Source organism: Echinops telfairi, unplaced genomic scaffold (assembly GCF_000313985.2).
Source record: "Echinops telfairi isolate 266 unplaced genomic scaffold, ASM31398v2 ScPeMD7_3509;HRSCAF=4178, whole genome shotgun sequence".
Classification (NCBI taxonomy): domain Eukaryota; kingdom Metazoa; phylum Chordata; class Mammalia; order Afrosoricida; family Tenrecidae; genus Echinops; species Echinops telfairi.
In genome coordinates this window covers 155,269-167,055 of record NW_022107407.1, presented here as the reverse complement: position 1 = coordinate 167,055, position 11,787 = coordinate 155,269, and the positions used below count along the sequence as shown (strand labels likewise).

At 37.0% G+C, this 11,787-nt stretch overlaps 1 protein-coding gene across 2 annotated transcripts in view; it reads right to left on the bottom strand.

Annotated features, from left to right (window-relative positions):
* The window catches only part of MTR (5-methyltetrahydrofolate-homocysteine methyltransferase), a 179,638-nt gene that overhangs the window by 117,808 nt on the left and 50,043 nt on the right, over positions 1-11,787 (bottom strand). For both annotated transcript variants that reach the window (XM_045294252.1, XM_004709823.4), the window contains exons 8-13: positions 9,970-10,064; positions 7,206-7,306; positions 5,411-5,472; positions 4,456-4,523; positions 2,574-2,653; positions 895-1,007 (exon numbers count right to left, since the gene is read on the bottom strand). In XM_045294252.1, the coding sequence (XP_045150187.1) occupies positions 895-1,007; positions 2,574-2,653; positions 4,456-4,523; positions 5,411-5,472; positions 7,206-7,306; positions 9,970-10,064 (519 nt within the window). The remainder of the gene's footprint in view (positions 1-894; positions 1,008-2,573; positions 2,654-4,455; positions 4,524-5,410; positions 5,473-7,205; positions 7,307-9,969; positions 10,065-11,787) is intronic.

Sequence of the window (11,787 nt, the reverse complement as noted above, 5' to 3'; positions counted from 1 at the left end):
AGGGCTCAAGTAGAAAGGCAAATGTTTTGAGAATGATGATGGCAACAAATGTACACGTGTGCTTGACACAATGGATATATGTATGGATTGTGATGGGAATTCTGTGAGTCCCCAAAAAAATGATTGAAAAAAAAAAAGAAATATAAAAAAAATTGTACATCTCAAAAAATAAAAAGAACAATCAACTGCTCCAGATCAAAAGTGCAGCTTCTGCCCAAGGACAAAGTTCAGAAGGCAGGAAGTGAAAGGAGAAGGAATGGAACCCGGAGACATAGGATCAAGGTGGGACGAGTGATGGTACATGGGAATTTCAATCCATGGCTTAAAATGAAATAAGTATGAGTTGCTGAATGGAAAACCCATTTACTTAGTAAACCTTCACCCAATTCAAATGAGAAGGCAGAGAATCGGTATGACTACAGTGGCCTTTCCAATGTATGGGCCTCTTGCTTTCATTGGCTTATTTTACTCTACAACTAAAAGGTTCAATAACATCAACAGCTGGCATTTAATGTGGTTATGAGGACTGAATGACAATTTTCTTGGCTTTCCTTTTCCTTAAAAGGATTTGTACAAAGGCAAAATGAAGGATATTCTCAAAAACGTAAGCTCTTCTTACAATTAATATATACAGCTAGTGCCTCAATATTCCCATCTCATGCCATTTCATATACCAAAGAAATCCTTTTTAAGAAACGGTAACCATTATCAGCTTCAATTTTTCTTCCTCCATCTCATCCTCCCACCAATCCAGCTTGCTGTGAAGGCACTTTACTGGTCTCCCACTCCCCAGCAGCTCTACTGACAACACTATCAAAGGCAGTGCTGGTTCATTTCCATGCTCTGCCGACAAAATCACAACTGATGCCTCAGAGGTCTTAATAAGATGCTCACTTCATAGTTTCCTGCCATGATGAGCTTAGCAAACTTCCTTGATCCTGCAACATTACAACGCTCTCCGATGTTAACAAAGTTGGTGTATGGTCCAATCTTGAAGGGCTCTAGACCTTAAAAGAAAAGGCATTTTTAAAATTTTCTAAAAATGCATATAGAGAAGACATTAAACAGACAGAGAATGTTTTATGAGAAATAAATAAGTCGCTGTACTTAAGCCCACTGAATACAAATGATCCCACTATGGATATTCATTCAATGGTCAAAAGAGGCTATATGCTGTAGTTACATGTATAAGCAGAAGGATAAGCAGAAGGGTTTTACCTTGCAAGTTTTTCTAAAAAACTGAATCCTACTATCTCTGAGATACATGAAAAAGTTATATCTCTATTAACAGAGTCTGGGGCAAATACATGAAGCTCCATATACATGACATTCCATAGCTCTACCCTCATGTACTGCTTAAAATGAAATGGGGCAAACTTGCTTATTTCTACAAAAAATGTTTGAAACTTTACTTCATCTCTTTGACTGAAAGTACAAGAACTCATACCAGCTGGGCACATGTGTAAAGCTGAAGAGGGTCATGAGAAAGGACATAGGCTGGGACCTGGGAGACAGGAGTTACTGTGCCAGTTATGCCACTAGTGAGCTTACTCTATCTATCTAGACAAGTCACTTGCGCTTTAATGCACCCGTTTCTGTTTTTTGGAAAAAGGCAGTAGCACCTCCCCTGTCACAAGCTAATCTGGGGTTAATATCAAGTAGTAAGTGTGGACAAACTACAACTGAAGTCAAAGAATGCTACCTAAAGTATCACACTACAGCAGAGGTCTGTCTGCTTCCTAACAAAACTTCATACAAATTCATTGCGACTGTTTCTACAAAATATGTTCTGAGAAAGCAGCTTTTGTTACTTTTGCCATTACTTGTATTTTATGTCACTTTTCTTAAGAGACCAGTAGATATCAAAATTCTTTAACTTAGAGAGATGGTAAATTCTAAGTTATTAGGGAACACACACCCGTTTATACACACACACACACACACACACACACACACACACACGTTGCTTAATGACGTGATCTAAGAATATTGCATTAAAATGTTGAAGCAAAATTATGTAAAGTTATTTTTCTAGCAGCATATGATGAAATATTCAGCAAAATAAATACTGGAAAAGCATGGCAGCTTACCACACAGGGTTACTGAGAACCAAACAGAAAAATAAATTTACAACTCTTTATAAAGCTCTAGACAAATATAAGATCACAAGCCTATTCTGGAAGCAAACACCGTGTTCTGGGAAGAAACTTGTGCCATTCCAAAACATCAGACCTTGGCATTCTGAGATTCTCAATGACAGTATCCAAAGTGACAATTAACAATTAGACTGTGGCCAGTGTATTCAAAGCAGGACATACTAAATAGGGACACGTCCATGTAAGTTCTACTTCTCTGCCCAAATCTGTATATTTCATTCCCTTCCCACCCCAAGAAAAGCCAAAAATTCTCTTTTAGAATTCATTTAGGTGATAAAGGGGGAGCAGGGAAGACATTCTTCTTTGACAGACTAAACGAGTTGCTTGACACAAAATCACTACTACTTTTAATAAGCATCCTAAATACATTCTTAAAATCATTTCTGAAATCATAAAAACCATGTCTTTATGTCTTACCAGACAGGAGTGTATGCCTTTCAAAAAGAGTTGCAGGTGGAACCCTGGGCTTACAATTTTTCACAGCTTTAGCAATTTCCCTGAGGTGAAAGAGAAATACTGTATGTATTACCACAGAAGGTAAATTTAAATTAATTTCTAGCTATCAAATTACCTGCTTAACATAATTACAAACATAATTATATACTTAGTTCTAAATGTGAAGTAACTATGCCTTCATTTTCTCATTTATGCAGAAAATTAATCTGTACATTTTACTTTTTATAAGTCTTCCCAGACTACTGTGAATATTACTACTTTTTGTATTTTAGATATCAATTGAAGAGACAAGCAATGGTTTACACAAATGCAAACAGCAAACTTCCTTTCTGCTTTTTTCAAATCCATAGATGCCCTTTACCCTGTCAAATTCACACTATTTGCTTCCTACTCAATTGTGTAAGACAGCATTTTTTAAAAAGGGTTTCACCTTTGAACAAAAGAAATGAGGATAGGAGGTACCAACCGTAGAGGGAATTAATTCCTTAAGGCTTTTTTATTTTTTAAGGCATAGCAATAAATACTGGTAGCAACATTTCAAAATAATTATTTCTAAAAAAGTGTTTTACATACTACCTTTAATTTCATCTTCTTTAATCAATCAGAAAAACCTAGCTACTCTACAAAATTTATCAGGGCCAGTAAGAACTGCTCAGTCAAGTGCCTCCATATTAGTAAATTAGAATGTGGCTATAAAAAGTAAAAACTGTGTGTGTGTGTATAAATATCTGTATGTGTGTGTATACATATGCCAATATATATATATATATATATATATATATATATATATATATATACATACAAGCATAAACACACATACATATTTAATGTATAACCGGTGCTACCAAATCCATTTCACCTCATAGTGACTCTATAGGGTCTAATGCTGTAAATCTTTACAGAATCTGATAGCCTCTTTTTGCTTCCGTAAGGTGGCAATTTCTCTTTTCTAAAAGGACCTTAAAAACAAAGAGGTCAGTGAGTCAAATATAAGCTATATTCAAGTTGAGACAGCTTACCAATTAAAAAAAAAAATCATTTAAAAATATTTTCAAGATTCTATTTCAGAAATACAAGCAGTAAAATATTCCACATTTCACTACTGTCATTTTTATTACACATGAAATCAAAGCAATAACCCATCTAGCCCAAATATGACCATGACACACAACAATACAAATAATCCTAAAATACAAACAAGTCCACTGAATTACAATGCTTCATGTAAGGCTCAAAATCAAAGAGAATTAAACACACACAAAAACACATTCATATTTAATGCTTCCTTCAAACACTCACCCAAGCTCATTTATTAAAGCTATGATTGTGCTGGGCAAATAAATTCACTTACAGAGTTGTTTTTCCTTCCCTAAGAACCTAATGAAAAAGATGTCTTTCACCCCACAAGAAACATGAGCTTTCCTTCCTTGAGCATTAAAATATTACATACATATTCATTTAAGGATACACTATTGTGATATCGCTCCCAAACCCAAAACCATTGCTCTGAGTCCATTCTGATTCATGGCAACCCTATGACAGAGTATACATAACAGGCCCATTGGGTTTCCAAAGCTGTAAACTTTTACAGAAGCAGACAGCCACACATTTCTTCTGTAAAGTGGCTGATGAGTTCTAACTGCCAATCCTGCAGTTAGCAGCTGAGTGCATGATGATTTATTTGAAAATATTCCAGGAGTAGAAAAAGTTGGAAGAGAGGTAAAAGAGAACTTCTAAAAAATATGAAAACGATGTGATCTGCACAGGGAGTTAAGTTTTATTCTACTTTTGTCTATAGAATTTTTCATAATAAAGTTAAAATCCTTACAGAGGTGATTATTACCTGATATGATTTGGTGTTGTACCACAGCAGCCACCAACTATATTGACCAAGCCATCCACAGCAAAGTTCTGCATTCAGAAAAAGTTTCATTGAGTTCATCTGAATTCTTAACACTACAAATCCAGATAGAAAAAGAGCTGCTGATTCTGAATAACTAACGTGACATTGAAGGAAAGAGCCAAACACAATGAAGCCTGTATATAAAGTTCTGACATGCCCTAAATCTAAACTTAAAAGCAGCAAATAGTTCATATACCACAACTTGAATGTATAGTATTGTCTATTTGATCATATTAAAGTTTTTGCCTGCATGCTGAGATGAATAAATATGATCTAGATAATGTAATTTGACATAAAAATTCAAATAAATGTTTTAAAATAAATTAAAATTTCAAAAAATGAAAATTTTCACTCTTCAGCATACTAACCAAATTTTAAATGTTCAAGAGTAACCAAGAATTACTATGTTGGGGTTCCAGGCCAGAGAGTCACCATAAGCTAAAGAACAAGGTAACTGAGAGGGAAAGTCATGGAACTTAGAAATCAGGTATTGGAAAAATCACCTGCACAAGATACTGAAAACCAGTATAGTCTAATAAATTAGGATGCAAAGATGGGAGGTTTGATGGGCTGGAAAAAATGGTGGAGACAGAGATGAGGAGTATACAGGACATCTATCCCACCTCCAGCAGTGTGGGGAAAACTGCACCACTGGGGACTCAAAGCCAAGATAGCTTCACTCAGTTTGGATTGGACCCCATTAGGGATTTTCCATCTTTCACTGATACGAATAAGGGATACGGCTAATGATAGCGAGCCCCATCCCCCCACTTTCACCAGGTTAATTCAGAAAAACTAAACTTTTCTTTGGGGGAATTCCTAAGTCTATGTATTCCCAATCTATAATTCCATTTTCTCTATCTCTTGATAATTCAACTGAAAAAAGCATCCCTACCTTTAGGTGCATGGCCATCATGTCAGGAGCTTCATCATACTCGCCAAAGGTATTGGGAAGACCTAACAATGTAAATTTCAACCACTAAGGGAAACTACCTTAACAAACAAACTTCATATTTGCAAAGGCTTTAGGTTAAAATAATTTTTTAATGTGTCTATTAACATGTTAATTTATTACATTGATTTACTTTCAAAAATTAAATAAATTCTTAATGTGTATATAGTGAATCCATGCTACAAATGAATTTTTTTTATCATACTATGTGGGATATAAAAAAGGCTGTTTCCCAGCTCGTCTCCCCCAAATCTATGTCAGAACTAGGACACTGCTTGCAACTAATGGTAAATGATTGTCAAGTTATCTCCCTGAAGGTATTCAGCCATCCAGAGCAGGCAGACTATTGTCTGGTCCACTGGAAGTGGGCCTCACTCTCACCTACTGATAGGAGAGTAATTGTTTCCCGGAGAGCTTAAAACAGGTCAAACTTGCTTGGTGACATCCAAAGCTAGGCTGCCTTCCTGAATCTAGGATCTTCCCATCTTGTCACATACTTAGCCCCTTATCCCTTCCTTTCCTATTGAGTGTATACCCTTTGATCTTCAGTCCCACCATTACTTTATTACCTGTAGTACAGCCCCTTCCTGTGACGTATGTCTTTATCTGTAATTAGGGGGCTTGCATGCCCCCAAAAGATATATAAGCCTTGGTTAGAAATAAATCGTTCTCTCTCCCCTGCCCTCTCTGCCCGCGCTGTGCACAGACATGGCTGGTAAGATCACGGCCATTCAGGAGGTGAGCATGCTACCATGAAATGTATGTGACTCCTTTATTTTACCTTCTTTTCTATCTCTCTTATCTTTATAACTTTATTATAATCTTTATATATCATAATCATATAATTGTGCCTATCGGACCTGTGATGTAGTTCTGAGGGGCTGGTTTCCCCTACAATACTATGCAAATAAAAATATTTTCAAAGAAAAGAGTCACTAATAAATGGGAAAATCCCCTAATCCACACCTTTCCATAAAGGAAAGCTTCTGCTGTCACCTAGTTGCTTGGGAACAGGAAGGTTACTTCATGTGCTCTAATGAATATACCTGATATGCTATTAAAAACATGCAAACAAAACACGGATCTCTTTTAAAATAAACATTCTGGAGTATAACTATTCAATTTCCTGTTTCATTTATTATCCTCTTTCTTACTCCTGGTGGGAAGGAAAATTTATTGTGCATTAAAATACATGTATTTGGAGAAAGATGGCAAGAAAGTTATATTTTAGCCTGAAGTAGCTAAACAATGCTCAAAGACATTCACCAGGAGATAAAGTTCAGCCAATATGTTACTGCATGGTTTGAGACTTGTCTACAAATATCTTGGGAATTTCTACACACAGTAAATTCAAAATTCTAGCTTTCAAAAGGAGAAAAGGTAAACGCATATAAGCCCCTCCTGTTCTTGTGCCAATACAGTGGAAAGATTAAAAGGGCCTTCTTTATATTCATCTTCATGGCTACACCCACTGTCACCAAAGGCATATGCCTAGTCAGGTATGACTAACTAAATGTCACTCCTTGAAGCTATGTCCAGTTCTGAAATTTTCATGCTAGGTTCAATTATTCCTTTAATCTAGAGGGAAAGGGTATCTAGACCTAAACATCCTTCATTTTTAAAATGTCTACTTAGCATCATCTACATGCCAAGACTTACAAATAAACTTTCAATCAATACCTGTTACCATGTCTTTCCTTTATCTGTGCATTTGTATATGCCCCTCTGCAACACATACCTGCATTGGGATAACAGAGCACAAAGGCTGTTACACATTTTCCAATTGTTTCAATAAAAGGTCTCATTTCAGCTGCACCTAGAGCACAATTTAATCCAATACTGAGGGAGGAGAAAAAAGAAGATATCAGAAGTATCACATTTTGTCAAACATATTTACCTATATTAAAAGGTGTGGTAAAATGGGGGCTATATTTAAAACTCTGGCTATAATAAATCTCCTGAGACATCCTACACTGCTGCAAAGTACCTTGGTAGTACAATTAGAGCCAAAGGTCTCCTGTCTTCTACAACTGACAATGTTATGGCTAAAAGATTTTACCTGTGGATGTGAGTCCTTTAAGTAAGATCTGTTTAGTTAATTTCACATTATGAAATAATAATCCAGGAAACTACCACTTCTAAGTAAATATCTGGTCTGAAGGCAAAACTTAAAGATGGAAAAGGAAAATCTTCCAAATAGTAGAAACCTAAATAGATAAAAGGAATTTACCCTAGGAGTCCAGGAGATCAGGACTGTCTATAACTTTCATGCTGAATAACCCTGGGCAAAGAACTTATCCTCTTATAGGTTCAGTTGTTCTAACTGAAGTTAATGTGAAAACCCTCCAACATAACTACAGTGGAGGATCCCAGAAACTACTGAACTACATAATCTTTGACTTTTTCACTTTTGACTTTTCTTCTTTTATTTTTATTTCTAAGTATAATGTTGTATCCTAGATTGGATCCTGAAAAAGAAAAAGAACTTTTATCAAACCAACAGTGTATCCAAAACTCTAAACTTTATTCAGATTTTACTATTTTTGATAAATGCCTAACAAAGGATGTTACCATTAGGGAAAAGCCCAATGAAAAATATACAGCAACTCTCTGTACTATCTTTGTTACTTTTCTGGAAATCTGAAATGATTGCAAAATAAAAACATTATTTAAAACACAAGCAACATTCTGTGATCTCTCTGGACTCTGACAATTCTTAACCTCAGTTAAGAATGCTTGGTCTTATGCAGGGCTATTGATATGCTCTATTTGCTTTAGCAAATATTTTATTCACCAGACTTAGTTCCGATCTTGTCTTCTTAAAAATCAGGTAACTTCAATTCCTCACCTGTACCATGAGGAAAATAAAGGCCAATGTGGTAAAACACAGTGGTTAAGAGTAAGCTTGTTTCCCCAGAGCCACTTGACTTTGGGCAAGTCAAATAAACTTTGAGTCTGTTTTCTAACATTAAAATGAGGATGCCACTCATTTTAGTACTAACTGCCAGGTGGTGTTGGTAGAATTAAAAGAAGAGTTCATTTAAAGGACTTAGATCTAACATACAAAAAATGCCCTATAAGTGGTCACAATTATTATTTTAAGGAGTCCTGGTAGCACTCCTTAGGAGCTCTGGTAGTATAGTGGTCAGCCACTCCTCTGAAGAAAGATAGGGATTTCTAGTCCTGTAAGGAGTTAAGAGTCTCAGAAACCCACAGAAGCAGTTCTACCGGGTCTTTAGAGAGTTGTGGTGAATTGGCACCAGTGATTGGGTTTGAGGGTTTTTTCTTTTTTTTCAGTGGCATAGTGGTTACACATTCGGCTACTAACCATAAGGTCAGTAATTCAAAACCACCATCAGCTCCATGGGAGAAACATGGGGCTTTCTACTCTCGCAAAAAAAGGAACTCACTGGAGTAGTTCTACCCTCTCCTATTGCATTGCTATGAGCAGACATTGACTTGATGGCAGTGAGTTTGGTTTTTTTGATTACTATTTTTATGGCCAATGTTATAAAAGAAGAAAACCAGGTTCTTTGAGACAGAACATTAACCTAAGTACTGAGACAGATGGTTCAGTGGGTACTTAATATGTGTCTTAAATAATAGCCAAGTGAAAAGGTATAGGAAGAACACAGTGTATATTTTTGGAGCTTTCATTTTAGTCACATATGTAATTAAGAAATTTGTATATTGAAAAATGAATTAAAACATAGAAATATATTAGAGTAAAATGACGGGGGGTGGGGGGGATTCTAACTTTTTAGATAAAAAGACCAGAGTTTTAGAATTATGAATATATACCTAGGAACACTGCTTCTGGTTGCCCTTTAAATGACTGGTAATAGCTTAAAATTTTACCACGTAAGAATTGTCCAAAGGACACCATTTATAGAAACAAAGGCAATGTTTGGCTAGTATGAGAGTACTCCCTGAAGTCCCTCAAAATGACCCACTGAAAACAAAAATAAGGAAATGAGAATGTTCACTCCTGAAGACTATAACCAATGTCACTAAACTTGTGTAGACATTGCTTAATGGAAACTAAACTGCTGTCTAAGTCTTCACTAAAAAGACAGTAAAACAACATACGAAAAGGATCCACTTAGGCAGTTGTCTTCGGCAGCCCTTAGGGGAAAGAAAGCCCTAATACTGTGGAAATGGTACATTGCAAATATGTAGTAGCAATCTCTTCTGTTGCAAATGAAAAACAATCAATTATAGCCACATTACATTTTATATTGTTAGTTGTTAACTGTCATCTGGTTGATTGTGACTCACGTGACCCCATGTATGCAGAGGAGAACCAGTTTTCAAGGCAATAACCTCTTGTAAAATTACCAGGGTTGTCTTCTGAGACATCTCTGATTGGGTTCAAAGCACCAATTTCCTGTTTAATAGTGGAACACTTAACTTGTGCACCACCTAGCGACTCCTGTCACATTTTACAAGCATCTGCAAAGATCACCCAGAAGAACCTGAGTTACGGAGAGAATGACACTCACCAAAGCGGGTCTGCATGAGACACACTGATGACAAATGCCTCGCCTGTCTGTCCAGAAAGAGTTCTCCCACTTTTATCAACAATCGTCCCTGAAATCTAATTTCAAAAAGTAAACAATGTCAGCAATATGAATTCAAGTTAAGAATAACAAAGACAGTTGGAAAGAGGGAACCAATTACAAGGAACTGTATGTGACCTCCTCCCTGGGGGACGGACAACAGAAAAGTGGGTGAGCGGAGACGTCGAACAGGGCAAGATATGACAAAATACCAATTTATAAACTGTCAAGGGCTCATGAGGGAGGGGAGAGCGGGGAGGGAGGGGATAAATGAGGACCTAATGCCGGGGGCCTAAATGGAGAGGAAATGTTTTGAGACTGATGAGGGCCCCCAAAGTAATTTTTTGTGGCCCACGATCCCCTGAAATGTACAAATGAATGTACAAATGCGCTTTACACAATTGATGTATGTATGGATTGTGATGAGTTATATGAGCCCCTAATAAAATGATTTAAAAAATATGCTAAGAAACAACAAAAAAAAAAGAATAACAAAGACAACAAAAAGTAAGCAAGATGGTTTCTTGATGTTATTCTCTTCAAGGGAACTGTGCAATTCAAAGATAAAGGTAGCATTTCACAGCTGACAAGATAAACCAAACCTGCTGTCATCAAATCAATTCTGTCTCATTAATGAGGCTAACGATTGGGTAGAACAGCCCCATAGAGTTTCTAAAACTTAACCTTTTGCTTTAATTTTAAAAAATCATTTTATTGGAGGCTCTTACAGCTATTATCAATCCATACATCCATCCATTGTGTCAAGCACACATTCTCTTTCTACTTGAGTCCTTGATATCAGCTCATTTTCCCCCATCCCCCACCCTCTCTCCCTCATGAACCCTTGGTAATTTATCATCTTCCCTCCATGTCTTACACCAATTGCTGTCTACCTTTGCCTACTTTTCTGTTATCCATCCCCCTAGGGATGTAGATCATTGTGATCGGTTCCCCCGTTTTCCCCCCACCTTCTCCTTCCCCTCCTGGTATCTCTAATTATTTGCCCTGAGGGGTTTATCTGTCCTGGATTCACTGTTATGGAAGCAAATTAGCACATCTATCTCCAGTGGAGTAACTGGTGATTGGAAGTGCTACACTCTCATTTAGTTAAACCACTAAGCTACCAGGGTTCCCTATAATCAGGATAAATATATACAAAGTTACCTGAGACCAATAGTAAGCAAGGCAAAGAAGCAAATGATAAAAAAAGTCACTGAGGCAAATAAATGACCAAACACACTTCATAATTCACAGTCCCACTGGAGAAAGCTTTCCCAGACACCTCTGGTTATTCTGGCCTCAAATTTACTTAACACCTTGGTTTAGGTAACACCAGGGGTGTCAAACTGGTGGCCTGCAGGCCACATGTGGCCCCCAAAGTAATTTTTTGTGGCCTGCGATCCCCTGAAATAAAATGAAAATAGAAAAATTGTTATGGAGAAAATAGCGCTTAGGGGAGATCCAGGCAATGCCATACACACAATTCCCTCATTAACCCTTTAACTACTGAAGACAAGTATACACATGGCCCAGTGCCTTTCCTGGGGGCCTGTGGATGTGTACAAATGGGCTGACTTCATTCCAGCGATGTTTGGAAGTGATATGTCTGCCACCCTCAGTGTTGCACAATGTAAACCAATCCCAATAGCGAAAAGGTTAAAAAGAGCACTCTGGGTTGTGCTGTTATGAATCACACCTAGCGACAATGCTAGTTAATATCTTTAGAGGGAAGCCATTACGATTGCGCATCACGTTTGTCAG